We start from the raw sequence: 22,667 nt of genomic DNA, 5'->3' as shown, positions 1-22,667 counted from the left end.
TCAGGTATGTACCCTTCCATAAGCTGTGCACAATTATCTCTGGTCCCAACGGGAGCACTGTTATAACCCACCAAATTATGAGTTTCCATATTGCTCAGCTGCACAAAACAAACAAACAAACAAACGAAAAACAGGTGCTGGCTGAACTTTTCAGAATAAACTTAACTATATATACCTGAATTAGTACAAAAATTACTTTCTTTTGGCAGAGTTGAGTAGGCTAGAAAAATGTCAAACGTGGTCATACAACTAAAAGTCTTCCCCCCAGAGTCTAAGATTTTGAAATTCTTGAGCTAAGGACCATGACGTACCCATCTTTGAATGTCTGCTGCTTAATATGATACCTGGTATATATATGTGCTTGAATGAATTCCCAATGTATATCAATGTGTCTGACAAGTTTGATTGTGGGCAACATTTTCACTGAAAGAACATCACATCAAGAAAATCTTATGAACTTATCGAAGCCACAAACAAAGCACTGTAATTTTACAGCTGACTCAATATAAAAAGAAGAAAAGTAACTGGCACATTTTAAGGACCTAATTTGTCTTGATATCATTATAGCACAAGGTATGGTTTCATACTCTTTCCTAAATATTTGTTTTGCAGTAAATTTTAAAGATAGTGAACTACATGTCTCAATAAGTGAAGTTCTGTAGAACTTACCTAGCTGGACTCTGCAGCACACAGCCCACAGAATGCTGGAGAGGGCAGAGGGGAGACCCGAGCTGCCTCGGGGAAGGGCTACTCTGTGGCACTTCAGGATGGAGGTCCGGTATTTCAGACGAGGACCTATGACTGCCCCGCCCCCGGGGATGGAACTAGAGAACCCATAACTGCCCCAGGATGAAACTACCTCCCAATGATGTCAATACCTCCACTTCCAGCTTCTGGCCTTCTCAGACCCTTTATACCTGTTCAAATTCTAACCCTCCCCGCTGCTTACGGGAACATGAAGCAAATAATGTAAAGTATCTACTGGCAGAGGGAAAAGTTGGCTAGGTATTCCTCAGAAGCCATTGAAAGCAAAGCAACTGAACCTCCTACTTGCCCCACCTCTGAAGTCTTCAGAACCAGTTTTTCCCAGTCCAATAAGGAAGTAACTGTGACAAAAATGACAAATCCCCTGGAGGAATTAGGTGAGTAGGCCAGAAATGCTTATATATGCAAATTAAATATAGGCCCTAGCCTGTCTCATTTCTCATAAATCCTGAAGGTAGGGGCTGAAATGGAGAGACCTATGTTAACCTTAACCCAGGTGATCTGGTGCCCTGCCCACAAATCCTGCCTCCTCCCTTCCTACTCCAGAAGAGGACCAAGAATGTCTGGAACATAAGGTTCTTGGCTCCTTCATCTGAGTCTTAGATGAAAGTTTACTGAAAGAAGACTCCTTTCTCTTGGTGCACTGGGGTTAAAAGAAGTGGATGTTCATGTGTATGTCTGGGGCCTGGAGGGGCGTGAAGGCTGGACGTGAAGGAATCCTCTGCAGTGGTGATCTGTGAAGTCTTGGATGAGGTTACAACTGCCAAGGGAATACATTTTAAGATCTGAGATTTGAGAACTGAACCTAAGGAATGCTTATATATGAGTGAAAAAACTGGCTGGGGGAGGTGGTGACATTGATAGGAAAATGAATGTAATGTTACAGAGGCTGTAGAAAAAAAGTTAAAGTTAAAGCTGTATTCATGTTGTCAAATGCTGCATAGAGGATGAGACATAGAAACTTGGAATTGGATACCTGGGAGTTCACAGAATTCCTGAGGTCAAAAACAGAGAGACCTTAAGATAGATGGTGTTAACCCTAACAGTAAAGGTGGGATAAGTCGTTTGCTAAGATGTAATGGGGTAAAGACAGGCTGGGGGTGGGGAGGTTAAGGAGTTGTGAAATTTGAGTTACTAAAGCAAAGATAAGGTTTCAATGTGGATACTGAATGAAGCAAGAAGGGTTCACCCAGGGATGGGGTCTCAACACCAGAATGACAGAGCATATAAGGAGTAAGCAAAGACCCTCTGGTAATGGTCACCTGTGGGGTTTATGACTCACAAGCGGGGCAGCTGTACTAGGGCAGTGGTGGGTAAGGGGCACTGTGATACTGGAAGTAGGAGAATGCATTGGTTTCCTATTGCTTCTGCAACAAATTACTACAAATTTAGTGGTCAAAATGAAAAACAAACACAAATTTATGATCTTCCATTTCTGTAGACTCTAAGTGTGGCATGGGTCTCTCTGAGCTGAAATTATGGTGCCAGCAGGAGCCGCTTTTGCAGGCTCTAGGAGAAGATTGGTTTCCTTCTCCAACTCCTAGAAGTAGGCCGCTTTCCTTGGCTCCTTTCCTCCATCTGCAAAGCTGGCAACACCAAGTCGAGTCCTCTCATGCAGCTATTTCTCTAGTTCTCTTTTCCACTGCTCTCTTTCAATTTTAAGGACCCTTGTGTTTACATTGGGCACACCTCGATAACCCAGGATGCTCTCCTTAAGACCAGTAGATAAGCAATCTTAATTCCATTTACGCCCTTAATTTGCCTTTTATTTATTTATTTTTTTGCCGGGGGGGGGGGGGTGTGTGGGACATTATGCTGCCTACCACAGACAAAGAACAGGTGTGTAGGAAGATGAGCAGTTCGGATTCAAAGGAATTTTTGAGAATTCAAGTCGTCATCCTGGATGTGAGTGTTGGGGTAGGTGGCGTTAAGGAATGCAGCACTGGTTAGATGTTCTGGTTCTGATAAAACTGGCAAGAATGAGACAATAACAATGCTGTTCAAACCTGAGCATCTGATGCCTGTCACAGACTCCTGGGAACCAGGTGAAGTCAGGACAATGGACAATATTTATCATGTACTTGAAAACAGAAACAAAAGAGACACTGTGAATTCCCTGGATCTTGACTCTAAAATCTCTACATATATATGAGAAGAACAGAAAAGGCAGTATGTAGCCTTTCTTTGTTATCAATTACCTGAACAAGCACAAACTTTGAAAATTATCAGGTTTTCAAATTATATCAGGACCAATTCTGCACTGGCCTTACATTTACCTGATGTGGGAGTGTGTCCCCTTTTCCTCTTACTACTCTTGAATAATCAATTCTCTTCCCCCCTTCCATCTCTATCATAAGACCATGTGAATAGGGTACGTGAGACTGACAGCACAAGGCCCTCGGCACTGTCTAAAAGGGAGGATGATATATCCTTGGCATCTAAATGAGGGGGATCCAGAGAGGAAAAATAGTCTGTTTCTTTAGATCTAAGAAAGGGGGATCCTGATTTATAAACAGGAGAATCTGTTTCCAATAAAAGGCATATCCCTATATTGAAAACTGATGCATTTGGCTATGATAGTTTGATGACATTAACTATAAAATCAGGTCCTGTGCCATCTCCCTTATGTCACCAAATGTCATTCTGATTACAATTTGATTTTGGGGTCAAATGAGCTGAGTCCAATTAGCAATCCTGACACAGTCTCATAGCTGTGTGATGTTAAGCAAGTTACCTGAAATCTTTATGCTTCCATTTCCTTATCTGTAAAATGAAAAACTATCTCATAATATTCAAAAGATTAAATGACATGATGGATACAGTTTATTTTAGAGCCTGGCACAGAGTAAGTGCTTAACAAATACTATTATCATTACTAATAATGTCAGAATAAGTAACTAGCAATTCGAACAGAGTAGGGTGCTAAAAGAATTATATACCATAAGCAAAAAGGTTTCATTCCAAAAATACGAGTGATATAATATTAATATGATAGATGATTATAAATTGTTTAAAGGAAAAAAAACAAAGCATTTGATGAAATTAAACAGCCATAATAGTTTTTAAAGGAACAAAATAAAAAATAATCCACTGTTAGACAACTAAGAATAGGAGTGAACATCCTTAACACAATAAATAATTTTTAGTTACCCTTTGCTATTCATTAGAAATATGCTTCTGAAAAAGTAATGGAACCCTGAAGGGGTATATCAAAAGCAATTTCTATGAGAATGAAAACTGAATAACCTCATGTCACTTCTAGGGGCACAGTAGCTCATTAATTACCTAAATGCAGCCTGAATTAAGGTACTAGTGTGGCCCCCATCCCAACTTTACAGAAGAAAGATTCCAGGGTGTGCAATAGGAGACACACCCATAGGTACTACGAGCTCCACCCCAATCCTTTTTTTTTCCTGTGGTTCTGTGAAAGACAAGTGCCTGAGAGCAATTCCAGCAAAGCTTTCAAGGCTTCTGGGCATAAGACCAACCACTCCACTAAATTACAACAAAGAGACTACTCTGATGTGATGCAAGGCTAACCCACAAGTATTTAAGGTCATAAAAATAAACTTTGTAGTGTGGATGAAAGCAGAAACACTGCAAACATAATGCAGACAGTTTGGAAAATCCGAATATGAAGAGGGAATCCCAGCCATTCATTGGAGGTTGCCTTTCACAGCACAGCAAGGCAACACCTGTGCAGAATGTACTCCAAGTGCTCACTTGTTCATTAGTGGTCTCTTTAGAAATTAAGCACTAATTTTATTTGCTTGTTTGTTTATTTATTTACTTATTTAGTGAGGCAACCTTTGGTTGACCTCACAGATTGCAAGGAACTTGTCATCTTATAATCCCTTATTTTTTATGTTTTACACCTACAGCACCTGGTCTACCTAGGTAGTCTCCCATCCAAGTACTAACCAGGCCCGACCCTGCTTAGCTTCCGAGATCAGATGGGATTGGGCTTGTTCAGGGAATTAAGCACTATTTAAATTCTCCTAAAGCATACCTGTATAAACTTAGATGAGTCCTTCTATCAGAAACCAAAAGCAAATATTAAAACACTAACCAATATAAATATAAGAATTCCTATCACTATAGTATATATTCAACTTGGTTCTAGAATCTCTAGTCAAAGCAACAGAAGAGTTTTAAATGCTGAAAAGAAATGAAAATTTGATTACTAGCAGATAACTTGTCTTCTTAAAGAACAAATGTCATAAAAAAAATCCAGAAATCATCACATTGTTCAGTAAGGTGGCTTGATATTATAATCTTTTACACTTATGATAGAAATGCATTAGAAAAAGTCCCAGGCACAGTATTATTGAACTAGAAAATATCTAGGAAGAGATACAGCAAGATAATGGCAAGATATATATAAAGAAAATTTAACAGATTTACTGAAGCACATAAATAGAAGCTTGAATAAAGAGAGGTACATATAATATTCCTAAATAGGAAATTTAATTTTGTAAATATTTCACTTTCTCTTCAAATTAATGTTTAAATTAAATGCAATTGAAATAATTTTTTTTTTAATTTAGAGACGAGAAACATGCCAAATTGATAATCAGGTTTATCTAGAAACATAAATACATAAGACTATCCAAAATTATTTTTTAAAGAGAAATGAGGTTAGCAACACTGTATTGATGTTAAAACATATGATTATGGAGGCAGAGCAATTAAAGCCTTGTGGTGAAATAACTAAAAATCAGAACTGAAGAAATTTAGTGTAAAAAGAAAGGCCTTGATAACCCAGTAGGAAAAGACTGGCTTTTCCCATAAGTGTCATGTAACTTCGTGTTTGAGGGGAAGCTCTGGCACCAGACAGATTGAACGGAAGTCCTGGTCTACCCCTAGCTCACTGAGTGACCTTGGACAAGTATAGTTACTTATTCAAAAACATTTTTCCAGTGTGTAAAATGGACTCCCATTTTTTAAACGAGAAAATATGTAACTTGTATTTGCTTTAAAAAAATGCCTTTTCTATCAGTGATGCATACATCTCAAATTACGGGCCTGACTCTGTCAAGTGTGCGATTAAAATATTCAGTATTGTTATTTAGCATTAAGGGAAACATCTGGAATACTGGAATTGTAAACTGTTATGATAATTTTTTTTTAAGTGTGTCACAAAGAACCTTCATCTACTGAGCATAGAGAAGGTGGGGACACAGGGGAGAATTAACTCTGTACTCAATATGAACTCCATGTTTTGTCATCTGTTGCCACAAAGGAAAACATCATGCAGTAGGTATTATTTTCCTTCCTTCAAGCACATCACAGGTGAGACAGTCCTTAACTAAAACGAGAGACATTAAAGCAAAATCTAGAATGCAAGAAGCGCAGGGGAGGTGTCTATCACAGACCACTTTACCTCAGAGCCCAGTCCCTCCGTCAGCACTGAGCAGGCCCTCAAGTATTTGTGAAATGAAAGAACTCTTCTCACTCTGTATCTGAGGAAACAGATTATTTCAGTTGTTCTGTCAGCCTTTGACTCACATGAGCCAAAAAACCAATGCGTATTTTGAATGTAACTACATATATGAGCAAGCTAAGTAGTTAAGCCAAGAGAGTTTTTTTTTTTTTAAGGGTCTAAGGAAAGTTATTAAAGAAGGAGAAAAACAAAGCCTAGAGAAAGCAAAGACAAAAACCTAAGACAAAGAAAAAACGCCTAAGAGAGAAATTTTAACCTTATCACCATTCAAATTAAAGCTCAAGGAAAATGCAACTCCATGTATGGTCAACTTTCTCTTCCTTATTAAGAAACAGCAATGTTCTTAGGGCAGTGCAGAACACACTAAAATTTTATTTAACATTTACCTACTTTTCTCTGAGATGATTCCGGGGAAGCAAAATGATGTATGAAGGCTTCACTCAGGATCTGGTACCAGAGAGCTGGGCCAGAATCCCTGCATCACGGTGGTCTGCAGTGGGACCTTCCTGAGTCACTCAGCTTCTAGGTTTCTTCATTTGTAAAATAGGCTATACCACTTCAATAGATTATGAGGAGTACTAAATTAAATAATAAAATAAAGCATCTAGCCCATCGGAGACACTCATACAAAAATGGTTCTTGCTTATTCTTCCTCAGACTTGATGGTGTTTCTCTTCTTCTTACCCTCTTTCCTAGTCTCAAAGCTCATTCAAAATGGCCTTTTTCATTTTATAAATGGATAGAGGACTTAGTTGGGTAAATTTAAATATTAAGAAAAAAATACAGAAAATATAAAAACCAATTCCATGTGAATCAAAACAATATATCATCATTGAAAAATACAACTGAACAAAAGAAAATACAAATCACCGTATTACCCCTACTCGGAGAAAACCAATGTTTTGCATTCTGGTAAAAACACTTCCAGCAGCAATTCATCACCCTATTTAAATGTATGTTGGTGAGTTATTTTTTAAACAAAAAATGAAATCATATTGCTAGCCTACTATAACATTTTGTGAAAATTTCCTGTCATTGTTTTTCTACATCACATAGCATTTCACTTTATGTCATTTCCGTTATTTTTATTTTCCCACTATTTTAAACAATGCAATGATAATCACTGTAGTTAAATCTTCTAACATGCTCATGATCATTTTCTTAGGCTGAATTTCTGCAAACAGAATTGTTGGGGCAAAGGGTATACAAAAAGTAAGGCTCTTGATAACAATAGCCAAAGTGCCTCCAAAAAATTTGACATTATTCTCCCACCATCAGTGTATTAGAGTGTTTTTTTATGCACCTTCCTCAATTCACTTCTAATTTGATTTTTCAAAATTGCTTAAGCTGGAAGACCACTGACCATCTAATCTGTTGTCTTTCCCTCAGCCCAAATCACATTTGGTCATTTTTTTACAGTAGATTTCTCATAATACAACTGGGAATTAACCTGACAGATTAATTAGGGAACAAGATTTGCATTATGTAGATGACTATAATTATAATGGGACTGAACTGTGAGCTCAAATTCATAGTACAACAGGTTTTTGAAAACATAGCTGCTTGGTTCAGTGACTGTACTTTTTGTTCCAACAATGACAACAATCAAGTACAATATACTTTGTTAATGAGAGTGCTGGAGTTACGAGGGAAAAGGGGAAAAGTGTCCCTTAATTGAAAGCCAGGGTCATCGTAAGCAGATTAGCAGGGGCTAGAGGTGGAAGAAATGGGGAGATACTTGTCACAGAGTTCAAACTATTATGAGAAATCTACTGTAAAAAAATGACCAAATGTGATTTGGGCTGAGGGAAAGACAACAGATTAGATGGTCAGTGTTATAAGATGAAAAAGTTCTGAGGATCTAATGTACAGCATGGTGAACATATTTAATTTAATTATACTGTAATACATACACTTCAAAGTTGCTAGGAGAGTAGCTCTTAGATGTTCTTACCACACACACACACACACACACACACACACACACACACACAAAGTAATTATGTGACCTGATGAAGGTGTTAGCTAAAGCTATGGTGGTAATCACTTTGCAATAAACACACACAGACACACACATGCACGTGTGTGTGCATCAAATCAACATACTATAAACCTTAAACTTACACAATGTTGTGTCAATTATATCTCAATGAGGCTAGAAAAAATAATTATGATGACTTTTTATATTGATGCTTATAACCGTGTTTACCATTGGCTATGTATTTTAAATTCTGTTAAATTAATTGCAATGCTTACCAATTCTTTTATAAAATGATTTTCTTTCTTGAGGACTGGATTTTGACATGTCTCAGAAAGGAACATCTCTTTCTCAGTAACTTTGTTTCAGGAAAAGTATTCCACTAAAGGTATATTTCCTGAGACCTTGTATGTCTGAGAATGTTCTGATGTCTTTGAGTATAAAAAACAACCTTCACTTCACAACTCTAAAAAATATTTAATTCCTCTGGGTTCACTGCTATGGAAAAATCTATGCCAGATTCTCTTCTTTGCTCCTTTGTAGGTAAATCGTTTTTTCACCATTTATTCATGACTTGTAAACATTTGTCACAGTTTATCTAAATGTTGCGTTTTCCCCTTAATTCTGTCTACATATGGTGAGTTCTTTTGATTTCTAAAGTCAGGTATGAGCTTCAGCTCAAGAAATCATCTTTATTATGTTTGATTAGTGCTTCCATTCCCACTGTTCTGACCTCTTCACAAAGAACACCTTTGATTCTTAAACTCCTCATTTAAGCTTCCCATATCCGTCATCTTCTCTCTTATACTTGTAGTCTTCTGCAAAATTCCTGTACATTTTGAGGGGTTCGCTATGTCCTGTTCACCAATTAGTTTTCATGGTATGACTATACTTACATATTATTCTGACTTCCTGGATGGCCCGAAGAAGCACAAATCTAATCATTTTCATCCTAATAATTTCAATTTACTTTTTACCCAAGTCCCTCAAGTCTTTATATTCTGTTTGATTTAACAATGTAATCATTAGATTTTTGATATTCTCCTTCCATATGAAAGTCCATTTTAATACTTATTTTGTCATTTGCGCTCTAAAGTACAAGGATTGTTATTTTTTAATAGAAGAACATGACTATTATATGTTTCTGGCTTGACCTACTTTTATATTTGAGAATTTATTTATCAAAATAACATTACTTTGGTTTTCTGAACTTGTTATGTGAAACAAAAAAAAATGACAGGAAATTGCAATATTGTGACTTATAATAAATATATATTTGATCACTAAATTGACTGAAATATATTTCTCATATATAGTTAGACTTTATCCACAATTTCTGATTCACACCTCCCAAAACCCTGAGAATTTCCTATGTTGAAAATGCTAAAAAGTGTCTTTTGTTATGTTAATGAGGTGAATTTTGGAAAGCGCCTAAGGATGGCAGCTGGTGGCTAATGAAACCAACCAGGTGATTAGTGGGTTGGAATTTTCAGTCCCAACTCCTGACCTCCAGGGAGGAGAGAGGAGCTGGAGGTTGAATTAATCCCCCAATGGCCAATGATTTAATCAGTCATGACTATGTAATGAAGCTTCCATAAACCCCAAGAGGATGGAGTTCAGAGAGCTTCCAGATTGGTGAACACATGAAGATATAGGGAGAGTGGTGGCCTAGAGAGGGAATGGAAGCTCTGCCTACCTTGCCCTATGCACCTCTTCCAAATGGCTGTTCCTTTTACAATAAACTGACGATCTAGTTCAGTAACACTATTCTCTCAGTGCCATGATCCAGTCTAGCAAATTAATCAAACGCAAGGAGTGGGGTATAGAAACCTCTGATTTACAGTCAGTTGGTTATGAATTCTTAATATGGTACCATTTTGTTACAATAAGGCAATTCTTGTGACTACATCTTTCTACGCCATCTTTTATCGGTATCTTAACTGTTGTGCCCTTCTAAGTGTTAGGAAACAGCAACGAATTATCACTCAAGGCTTACATGAGGCACAGATAAATCTAATTTAACAAGTAAAAATTATTTTGTCAAAGTATGCTTCTTTAGATCAGGTAGTAATATTATAGATGTGAAAACAGATCGCTACACAAAGTATTTTCCTTTATATTGATTATAGAACTTAACATTTGTCTAACATTATTTTTGCAAAGCCTTTGGGTTTACTCTATTATTCAGTTTTTCATATTTCCTGATTAATGTTAACACTTACTATAAAACGTGTAACATGCAAAAAAACAAACTCCCTTGCAATTTCTATACCCAGAGAAAACAATTATCAACATACTGTTATAGAGCCTTCTAGTTTTTTCCTATAAATTTATTATCATCTGTTATCCATTAATGTTTTGACTCTCTGTGTTGCCTGATGACTTCTTTTACACTTATAGATTTACCTCATACTTCTGTGTAGCAATTTCTAGGCCTTTCATCTGAAATCTAATCTAATAACCTAATCCACTTAGCACCTTGAAAACATTTCTTAGCACAAATTTATTATGTTCTTTCCTCTTTCCTGAGTTTTCTAGTTTGCAAGTTTGTGACTGTTCTTTTTCTCCCTCACACACTATACATAAGTCACCAAATACTGCTATTTCTAAGAGCAAAATCTCTCCTCGGGATGCCTTAACTCATCTGCTCTCATCTCCAACCCGCAGCCTGGTTGGCTCCCTTCCACCCACTGTCCTTAGATTTGTCATCCTAAAACAAAGAGTTAATAGGGTTCCCCCAATGACTACAGGATCAAGTCCAGACCCTTATTGCAGCAGACAAGATCCTACCATTTCAGTGACTTCTCCCCAGACGAGAGCCATTGAAAGCAGTGAGGTGGAACTGGGATTACCCTTCACTTGAGGTCTCATGCTCCACCTAGTGGTACAGAAGAACATTTGGAATAGGAATCTAGGGGAAATGCATGTCAGCCCTGTGATATGTGGCAAACCTGCCAGGATGGGTTTGTCAGCTAGAGTGAGATGTGAAAAGGAACAAAGGAATCCCGGAATCCAAAGGCCCTCTAGTAGTTTTATCTAAGCACTGGGTTCTCCGAAGAACATGCCCCAAGTCTTCCATCATTTGTCATCATTGCCATTCTTGACAGAAATTGAAGAGTTATAATGGCATCTCTTTACTTATTGCTACCAAATAAAATCACAGGATAATTCTGACCCAACTATTATACTAACAAATATACATATGTATATATATGTATGTACGTATGTATGTACGTATGTATGTATGTATGTATGTATGTATGTATGTCCAAGTCACAACAACCTATAAATAGGGAAGCAGATAAATAAATCCATGATTACAGTGCAGAAGGGAACTCTAAGATGGACAGGATCAGGGAAGGGCTTCCTGGAAGAAATGATGACTGAGCTGATTTTGTGAAGTCAAGAATTAGATAAAGAGCAGAGTGAAAGGTACTGTTTCAGACCGAAAGCATTATATATGCAACAGAAGGCACCACATTAAAAAGCAATCTAAATGCCGCATCCATTTAGTGTAGCAGCACCGCTAAAAAGAAACCTCAATGAACAGGACCATCAGCCTCCTTCAGAGAAACTCTACAGAGCTAAATGTCTCCACTTTAAAATACATCTTAAGCAACAGCATTTAAAGTAAGGAGAAGGACAATATTTTAAACTACAAAAACCACCCATTTTCAAATGTCCAATGTATATAAATCATGTAAAAGAAGATGTGACATGCAATTTTTTCTAAATCCTCTTCCTCTTTTTGAAAATAAGGGATAATACTCAACACTTTAAATTTTAAGAGGAAGTTTATTAATCGCATGAAGTGTCTTTCAATAGGTTGACAGTTACAGCTTTTTACAAAATACTGAATGGCTTGAGATTAAGAGCATACATTACACTATGCACTATGTGATCTAATGACATTAGCCTGTGCAAATGCTAGAAACCACACCCTTTCTGCTACAGATACCTCATCTACCTCTGCTGGAGCGATGTCAGCAAAACAGAACTTATTACCACCCCAGTGGCAGCCCATTTTATCTTTTATGTGCACCGTTAGAAAGTTATATTAAACATGGAGACATAATCTGTTTCTTGGTAACTTTGGCATTAACCAAGTTTGCGGCCCTCCGGAACAAGTCTCTGCTACAAGATGACATTTCATATACTGAATTGTAGTGTGTTCTCGGAGACCCCTCAGTCTTTTCTTTCTCTGCCTAGCAATCCTGAGTATACTCTAACCTGTATGCCAAATCAGGTTCTCCTGGTTCCCTTTCTTTGCATTCTCTTTCCAACCTACTCCAGACCTGTACGTGACAGGAGCAGTAGGTGTGAGATGGATGATTCAAGTAAAGCAGGATTACCACTTTCATCATGTTAGTTAGGCCACTTTTGCTGATGCGGTTTTGGATGCAATGGCTATTCTCAAAAACTATAGAATACACTCATTTTAAGACCCCCTTAACTAAAATGCTACATCATTTTTCTTTATAACTGACAGATGCTAGGCCACGTCTCCATCTATTTTCGATTGCCTAGCTGATGCCAAAAGGTGTGGGCATTTCTATCAACAGTTTTATGGATATGTCTATATACATTAAGATAGTGATCATTCATTTGATAAGTATTTATTAGCACACACTATCTGCTAGACACTGTGTGAGAAACTGGGAACCCAAAGTTAAATGAGACATACCAACATTATTTTCATTTTCGTCCCTTTAAACAAGATTATGTACATAGCATGGGCCATTGACACATAGTAGCTTCTCAATAAATTTACTATTATTATGCTCAGTTACAAATTATAGCCTTAAAAATTACTACAGATTTTTAAAATAAAAATTCTGCAATATTGCCAATACTCACCAATATTATAATATCTTTTTAGTTCTGTACATCTGGTTTCCTTTAACTGATTATTTTTTCTCTTTTTTTTCTCATCAGTAATATATTCCTCTTCCACAGCATTGTTGCACTTGTCTTGTTCTAAAATGACTGTATTAACATCTTCTTTTCCAGTATGAGTCTTTGCAGTTATAGCTGAGGCTGTCTCTACATTTTGTTTGGCTTGTTTTTTCTTTTTCAATCTAGGAATGAGAAGAAAAAAGGGAAAAACATTGGAGAAATGATTTGCTAGGAGGGCTTACATTAATTTCATGCTGTTGGACTTTAAGAAACAAATTGATGTAGAAAATTTTGTATGTTACTAGTAGTTAGTTACATTTTCATGTTACATTTTTCTTTCCTAATTACTTAAAATTTCTTATATAGAGACCTATGGCCTTTCCTCAATTTTATATTTTCAATATTAATATCTCAGAATATTAATAGGAAGTGCTCTAGACCTGAGTTAAAGTTAGATTATTCTATAGGCCACTAATGTTGAGTATTTTTTACAAGATATAGTTACCTAAATATATTGTTATGTTTGGAGTGTTACATTTTTTTAAGTGTTTCTGGTGTTCAATGGTATCTTTAGACTAATAGGCAAGCACATTTTTTTAAAAGAAATCCTTTACAATTGGTTTACATGCTGAGTATAAAGGTTTGGAAAGGAACGAACTGGTTTAGGTCTAAGCAATTCTTTTCCTTTATCCATATGACAGTAGAACTGAAGAAAGACCTGCATTTTCTGAGATAGAAAATGCCATAATGACAATTTATGATTACTAATAGTTAATGCATTAGTTAACATATTTTGTTTTCAATTCTATACTCAAGTCAAAGATGTATAAAAAATGAAGCTTATCATAATTCACTGAAATTCAATAACTCAAAATATTTTCCAATTGAGATACCACTCTAATTAAATGATCTGTCGCTCTGTATTTACTAGTCTTAAAGAATATTTTAACCTTTCCAGAATGTAAAGAACAAAGGTCTTGGCCTCTACTATAAGTTGCAGTCTGCTCATAAGTAAATATTTATTAATTAGGACCTTTTTCTCCCTTTCTACCCAGGCGCAGTCAGCTTTCTCTTACACATGTCTATTTCTTTTGCTCTCTTGAGCATCTATGCAATTTGATGTTGGACATGGAAAAGGAAATGTTTGAGGAGAAAAATAACTGTAGGATAATTTAGGAACTAAGGTTCGATTTTATGCTGCCTTGCCCTGTGATGTTGGACAAGTCAATTTAACAGTCTGGAGAGGCCTCTTGTTGAGGCTTAGCTATCTAACAGGGTCTTTTATTAAGATCAGTTAAGATAGTATGTGTCAACATACAACACAAACAAACAGAAATAAAACATTCCCTAATGCAATCATATAATGACATGAGAATAAAGCATAGTAAGAAATGTAACACATTCAGCTTTTGAGATAAAGGTCCCATTCTCTAACAAAATATTTCAACTAGGCTGTTACTCATTGAACTGAGCAGCCATGTTCTCAGACTTTCATTGGCTAATAAATGAGATATGGCCTAAAAGATGAGATAGCTAAAAAAAAATCATAGATGAATATACTCATCTCTTAGTTTAGCTATCATTTTATGTTTACTTGTTAAAAAACAAAATGAACAAAACAACAAATCAAGGCAAATTAGAGACTCATACAATAGAATTATATTCAGTAAACACATTTTCTATCCTCAGATTTTAAACTTTATTTTCTGCTAAAAGAGTAGGTGGCTCTTTGCAAAGTTGAGTCAGATAATGCTCCTCATAAAATAGTTTCTGTCTCGATCAAGATTAATGTATGCGGCTAAAATTAATATGCAGTAACCTAGATATCACAAAGAGATCAGTCCTCTGCTTAGAAAGATCTGTGTATCCAAAAAGAGGTGCTGATCTTATTCTGATATACTGGCTTATCAAAAACACACTTGAGATGAACCTTACTGCCCACTTCCAAAAATTATTTCTTCTAAGGAAGAAAAGAGACATAAAAAAAAAAATGAGTTCTTTGCAACCTGAGATACGTTACTTCTTAACCTGAATTTCTGTACTTTAGATTGATTTGAATGTCCTCATTTTACTGTCCCTACGATAATTAAACTCACTCAGATCTAGGTCACATGTTTTGATGAACGGCAGTACTGTTTGGGGACATCTCATTAGGGATTGGTTTTCACACATGGAAATAACAAAATGGGATACATTGTTTTATTCATTTTCCCCCTTTTCCACACAGACCAGTATTGTCAATGCATATAGCCATACATAGTTATCTATGAAAAAAAAAATGCTAGAAAATAGCAATACTAAACTTGTTTAACAGAAATCAGAGTACAATTTAATACTTCACTAATTTTACAATCAGCTACATATTTTGTTTTGACTGGAGTACTCATGAGAATTTGCTTCTCTGGAGGTTATCAGCATGACTGGAACATTCTGATCCTGTAAGTGGACATTAGAGGTGAGTTCTAGAAGCCCCCTGTAAAATCTTTCCTTCAAAGCATGGACATACATTTTTAATACCTTTTCTAAGGGAGAATGACTGCCCATCTGGTGAATGTGGTATATAGTTCATGCTCTTCAAACATCCATTTTACGGGCTTTTATCTTTTAGGCCTTCTCTTTTGTTCGTCAAGTTCAATATCTAACATGGTAAGATATTCTCACAATTGGGTTTTGTTATCACTACATTAGGTAAATCAAAAACAAAAGTTTATAAAGAAAATAAACTCCTTATTTCGGGCAAGCTTTTTTAATGACTCAAAATGTACACTCATTTTTATTGTGGACTAAAAAAATACTTGGCACATCATCTTAAACAGATGAGTTACTGAAAGTAATGAGACATATTTCACATTTGATTGTTGTAAATACAAATGAAAAAAACTCACCTTTATTTTGTTATGCTACATTTATCTTTCTTTTAAGAAGGTCACAATTACATAAAACAAGTGTTTCTTATTCAATCTCCTTTCACTATTGTAAACAAAACCCAGTCAGCTCTACTTCCTAAATATCTCTCTCTCAAATTCACTTTCTCTTCTTGAGCTCTGCTCCTGTTGAATCATTTCAGGCTTTTGTCACCTGTCTACTGTTTGATTTTTTACAATATAATTTATTATTCTTTGTTTTTATTATAAACATAATACGTTTCAAACTTAGAAAAGTTTGAAAATGTAGAAGAGTAAAAAGAATAAAATAAATAAAATAAAATGCTAAGACTAACTAAAATGTTAATCACTCCTTGGGGGAGTTCATGTAAAAGCCTGAAAGATAGAGAAATTACACGTCAGACCTTTCCCAAGGGCAGAAAGATGAGGAAGTAATTGATCATCAAGATTCTGAGCTTCCAGTAAAAGAATATTAAAAGGCTTATTCTGGAATCTCTTGGCTTTTTCACATTAAAATTGTGTGTACTTATAAGACACATGCAAACCTCATTTTTTTCCCCTACTAGTATCCCAAACCAGAGTTGGCTGACTGAAGAAATAAATAAGTTGATACTGCTAAATAAAGAATTTTTAGTAGCTCAATGAACTGCTTTCCTCTGAAGCTTTTTCCTTTACCAAAGGAAGTTCAGGGTACCAGTAGCAATCAAAGCCAAAGCCATGAGCCAGTTCCTTTCTTTGTCTCTGCAGAGGTCTCTTCTGTGCTTGCTGATATCCCGTGAAACAACACAAAAAAAAGGCACCAAATAATGAGAGAAAGCATTCATTAGCAAAGAGTGAAAACTTCAGGAAGGTAGGGATTTGTCTAGGTTTTGTTACATGCTGTACTCCTAAAGCCTGTGCATGGTACATATTAGGCACCTGAGTGAACAGTAAATGAGCCTATGCTCTAATTTGATTGAGATCTGCTCTCCTACCCAGTGCTCTCCTACAAAAATGCCATTTCACACCTTTCTCTGATTAGCAGCATGTTCTCAAATATCAAATTATCTTTATTTACTTGATTTAAAAAGAAAATATATTAGCCACATGTAATTTAAAATATATTAACCTATAGACTTCTTTAATTAATATTAAATTAGTGGTTCTATATGATTCTTTCATTAAATCCACAATTTGACGTTATGTGTTTTTGTAAAAAGTGCCATAGATATAAATATCTATCATGGCATTGTCCAATCTGGTAGCCATCAACATGTGACCTATGGTTATTAAATTTAACTAAAATTCAATAAAAATTTAAAACTCAATTCTTCAATTGCAAGAGCTACACATTTCAAGAGCTCAACAGACTCATGTCCTGGTGAGTACTTTATTGGACAACATACGCATAAAGCACTTCTACTATCACAGGGAAGATTGTACACTACTGAGCTACAGCTACTGATTCAACAGTTAGCCCTCCTGGCAAGAGACTACAGAGGAGGTTGAAGATAGAAGTCATTTAATATTTAAAACTTATTGAGTATACACATAGACTATGTCTATAAGGGTACACAAAAACTATTTCCAGTAAAATCAAATTAGTAACTGTGAGGAAAGAGAATAAGAAAAAATTACTTTTCATTTTGTTCTCTCTTGTATCTTTTGGATTATATACCATGAATTATAGTAAAATAAAAATTTTGTTAAGTATTTTGTCTTTGAAGTCTCTCTCCTACTATAATAATTTAACACTTAAATATTGTCAAATTTTAAAAACTGACTTTTACTTTTCTAAAAAGATTATTATAAAAAGTTTGGAAGAGCGTTCTTCTAAACAGCTACAACTATTATGTTGGCTAAGGAATGAGGAGCTATGCTATGTATTTGACAATATTATCCTATCCTCACAAAAACCCAACAAGGTAAAGCATCCTTATCTCCATGTTACAGATAAAATGAAAAGGAAGTCTGAGAAAAAATTAGGGCCACTTCCTAAAGTCACAGGGCATAATTAAGTTGTGGAACAGGAATTCACAATACAAGGTTTGACCCAAGGCCGCCGGGCCTTCCAGGACCTCTCGTAAAAGTGTCCTATGGTATATATGTATATCTTGACTTTAAAATAAAATCCACTGGACTTTGGAAATTCTATGAACTACTTAGGGGAGGACAACCTGGCAATCAAGTTGGCTCCAATGGAGAGCACACTCACAGGAAGGAAAGATTTAGGTTCTGGGAGTAGCTGTCTGTGTATCAGCTGTGACCCTTTTTGGAAAAAAGATAAACTCTCCAGGACTTCTAGAGTAAACAAAAGCAAAAGGCTGGCATGATTTCCAAGGTCCTATCTGGCACTAACAGGCTAAGATTAGGAAATGTGCAAAAACTGTTTTAAGGTTAAAAAAAAATCTTTTAAATCAAAACTGAACCTTCCCAAGAGTCTGCACTTCCCTGTGCTCCCTCACGTCTGATTACATTTTCCACTGCAGAGCTCCCAGCCCTGAAGAGGCCAAGACAGGACAGCATTCATATACAAAGGATGTTAAGGGAATTAAAAAAAGGCAAAAAAGCACTGCTCTAAGGTTTTGAGCTAATAGCTCCACAAAGAAAAGTAGAAAATGTCAAAACTGACCAACCATAAGGGCAATATAGTTTTTTGTTTGTTTAGTTTTTTGTTTTAATTTCCTTAAGCATACCCACTCCCCTTGGTGTCTCATTTCATCCAGGCACAGGTGAAGAGGGGAGGAGGTTTGATCTGTGGAACTCCAGAGAACATATTAATAAATGAGAGGAAATCAGAGGAATACACTTTAGTCCAGTATAACTTCCTAACAGAGCAATCCAATAATGGAATTGTCTACTTCAGAGAACAGTGAACTGTACATCACTAGACGCATTTGAGCGGGTCAGATCAAAGTTCTGATCCCCAAAACCCCATGCAATAGCCTTGCATGTTTTCTATTGAAATTATTAGTTTCAGATGTATAACAGGATTGATATTTCTATATGTTGTGAAATGACCACAATAAGTCTAGTTAACATCCATCATCACATAAAGTTACACATTTTTTCTTGTGATGAGAACTTTTAAGATATACTTTTAGTAATTTTCAAATATACAATGCAGTGTTACTAACTAGAGTCTTCATGCTATCCATTTACATACCCATGACTTATTTATTTCAAGATTCCACTAAAGTGGAATTTTGTACCTTTTAACCATCTCCACTCATTTTACCCACCCTCAATATAGTCTTCTTTAATACAAATCTTTCTCCATAAGATTGCCTCTGTAGGGTGTTAAAAACAAGATAACAGACCTCAATGGAGTCATCTATGCTAAGCCCCACGTCACCAAACTGAGACTGGATAAATAACTTAATTATAGCTTCTACTCTCCCAGAAGTGACTACCTAACCCAGTCTATCAGGAATCCCCTGATCAACTCTAGTTAGGTAAACTGCCCGATAGACCCCTGCCATACCCTAAAAAAAAGTAACCTTTCCATAACCAATCTGCTCTTTTGCCTAGTATAACTTCCCTGTTACTGCTCCCTTCTGCCTGTAGAAGTCTTTCATTTTGTTCAGTTCCTTGGAGATCCTTTCTATCTACTAGATGAGATGCTGCCCAATTCGCATATCACTGAATAAAGCCAGAAAGACCAGTTGAATTTTGTTTAAAAAGATAAGAGTGCTGACATAAAATATGTAGATGTAATATTATTTCATGAAAAAAGTTAGAGAACAGTATTATAGTATGTCCTTACATTTGTGGCATAAAACAAAAAATAAAGCAGAACCCTCCAAGACTAACGACTATTCCATTTAGATATATATGTGCATGTTTAGATATATAGTTATAGAAAAATGGTTGGTTGGCCAATAGGGAAGAAGAGAAAAGAGGGGGAATTGTACATTTATATAATTTGGTACTGTTGAATTCTTTGTACCGCAAGCATATATTGCTTTAACCACTGTAATGCCAAAAAATTTGTAAAAGTTAAATATCTGTAGCTATGGCAACATTTCTGTAAACTCAGTGTTTGTTCTTTCTCCTGAGTCCAGCTATCACAGTGAATTCACGCACTGTAGCTCCACTCCCTTCCTTATGGAACAGAGCTGGCTTGTCACTCTCAGGAGACCTTTTCTTGGTTCTTGTTCTTGGCTGCTCCACTCCTCATTGTACCGTTCTGACCTTTAGAATCTAGGCTGTTTTTTCCTGGTTGCCTAAACCTGACTCCTGCCATTTCCAGAATGAGGCAAAGGGGGTACATATAGCCTTGGGAAGAGCTTGGCCTTAGGGCCAGAATTATCTGCATTTGAAGCCTCATTGTTCCTTCTTAGAAATGCATCCTTGGGCCTCAGGTTCTTTAGTCCTTGAAGACAAATAATTTTTGTGTGTGTGTGTGTGACGATTAAACTAAATAGCACACAGAAGCTTACTTTTACTATTAAAGACAATTTGTGTCTAGTTCACATAAGAGTGCAATAAACAGAAGTGACTACTTTGTTGTGCTGTAGCTGTTGTGTTACTTGGGGATTTCTCAAGATCCAAGTAAATAAGGTAACATATAAAACAGTATAACACTACAAAGAAGGTATTCAATAAATTCTATATAATTGTGTTCATGTTTTCTCAATTAATAAAATATTAATTATATTTAATTCTGCTATGAATTAAGTCAGCAGTACAAAGCTATTTATTTATAAGAGAACATCACTTCTGGTATTCCATTTCATTTTGTGATTTCACAAACAGAAGGTCAGTTTTCAGTTTCCACTGCAAATTCCCAGTTGTGACATGTCAAATAAAATCAAACTTAAAGCCAGAGGAGGGGAAAAAGTTTTTTAAAAATTAATTGATGAAAATTCTTTCTTGGAATTATGATCAAATAAAACAAAAAAGTTTAGGAGCAATTACTGAAAAATCTGTAGATGTACTTGATTCTAATGTTACCCTTTGATACATGCATTCTTTTTTTCATTTTGTCTAATTCTGATCATGAGATTTTCCCCCCAAGAGAATTAGTCAGTTAAAATGGAAATACTTTGGTTCCAAAAAACCAATGAAGTTAGAATAAGAGATCCTTTGGCTTTGAGTTCAATAACTAGTGATATATCAATACATGAGAACACAGGTACACATAAGGGAAATACCTTCAACCTCAACAAACAACTGCCTTCTAAAAAGACTAGTAAATAAAATGCCCATCAGAGACAAACCATAAAAACCTTGTGCTCTTGAAACAGTGATGAGGTCGGCAGATCTTAGGTAACTGTATTATCAAAGGGCAGGTGTCAGGAATAGAGGCAAACTGTCACACTTTTAGAGGAGTCTTGGGTGGGTTCATAAGGGACATTTCAGAGAACCTGGAATGCTACCCCCAGAACCAGGATGACAATGGCACTGCTACAAAATGGATGCATACTGTGGAGAATGTTTGCCTCGTGTCTATGGAACAAGACAGGCTTTTGAGGCATATACAGATTGCTCGTGTGGGAGTCTGAGTCCCTTTCCTAAAAGTCAGAATGCTGAGTCACAGCCTGAAAAGTCTATATGGCACAGACAATGGTAACATAGATCTCAGCTGTAGATTGAGGAAGGGAACAGAAATGGTGACTTTCTCCAGATGATAAGAAAATTGTGTTGTGCTAAGAAGAATCAGCCAAGTCTTATAAATATGGCATTTAAGTATTAAGGAATTTTACTGTTTATTAACCAAGAATAAGCTGAAAAACAAAGCAACACAGAAGTTAATCAAAATATGCAAATAGAAATGTTAAGAAGTATAAAGTATTTGAAAGTTGTTTTTTTCTCTTTTGCTTTACTATGATAGTCCATTTGTGGTTTATTAACTTAATATAGTTAAAACTAACTAGCTGTATTAGTTTCCTAGGGCTGCTGTAACGAATTACCACAAATTTGGTGGCTTAAAACAGCACAACATTTATTCTCTTAGTTGTAAGGTCAGAAGCCTGAAATCAGTTACAGGGATACAATACCCGCTCGGGCTCTTTTCTTGCCTTTTCTAGCCTCTAGAACTGCATTTCTTGTGGTCCCTTCCTCCATCTTAAAAGCCAGCAGCATAGTATCTGTCTTCAGTGTCATACTGATTTCTCTGTAGTGGAATCTCCCGTCTTCAAGTGGCCAGAGACTGCATTAGAAGCCCATCCAGAAAATCCAGGATAATCTCAAAATCCTTAACTCAATAATGTCTTCAAGGTCTCTTTTGCCATATAAGGTAAGATTCACAGGTCCAGGAATTAGGACCTGGATTGGATATCTTTGGAGCCCATTACTCAGTCTACGGAGCTGAGTAGATTAGCTTTTGTGTTATAAACAACTATAAACTGAGCATCATATCACTGTAGGATCTTAGTTTTCCATGTCCAAATCATTATTCTGTTTACACAATGCATTGTCTATGTTACTTAAAAAAGTTCACTGCTGGCAGTGACTAGCAATAAGCACATATTTCTAAAGAAAAATAGAGAAGTTTATTCAGGACTATCCTGAAATCTCAAGGTGCAATGAAAATATTAACAGATATTGAGCTTTGGTTTTATGTGGGGTGACTCCAAAACCACTTATTGGAGGTGGGGATACTAGAAGAAAATTTTTAACAGGATTTCTAAAAGGTTAAAACTCATTTTTATATCTAATTACTAAATTCTTCCCTTACATCCATTATTCACTGTTAATCATCACTTAGGCAGCTGAG

At 36.0% G+C, this 22,667-nt stretch overlaps 1 protein-coding gene across 9 annotated transcripts in view; it reads right to left on the bottom strand.

Annotated features, from left to right (window-relative positions):
* Window positions 1–22,667, bottom strand: part of NCOA7 (nuclear receptor coactivator 7) — a 122,888-nt gene that overhangs the window by 55,627 nt on the left and 44,594 nt on the right. For 7 of the 9 annotated variants that reach the window (XM_016161327.2, XM_016161324.2, XM_016161329.2 and 4 more), the window contains exon 3: window positions 13,044–13,264. In XM_016161327.2, the coding sequence (XP_016016813.2) occupies window positions 13,044–13,264 (221 nt within the window). Of the gene's footprint in view, window positions 1–669; window positions 2,509–13,043; window positions 13,265–22,667 lie in introns of those variants that run through there. The other 2 variants (XM_016161333.2, XM_016161334.2) reach the window with 1 other exon arrangement.

This window comes from Rousettus aegyptiacus, unplaced genomic scaffold (genome assembly GCF_014176215.1).
Source record: "Rousettus aegyptiacus isolate mRouAeg1 unplaced genomic scaffold, mRouAeg1.p scaffold_m13_p_1, whole genome shotgun sequence".
NCBI lineage: Eukaryota > Metazoa > Chordata > Mammalia > Chiroptera > Pteropodidae > Rousettus > Rousettus aegyptiacus.
Note: the sequence above shows the minus strand (reverse complement) of the source record. Positions and strands in the feature narration are given on the sequence as shown.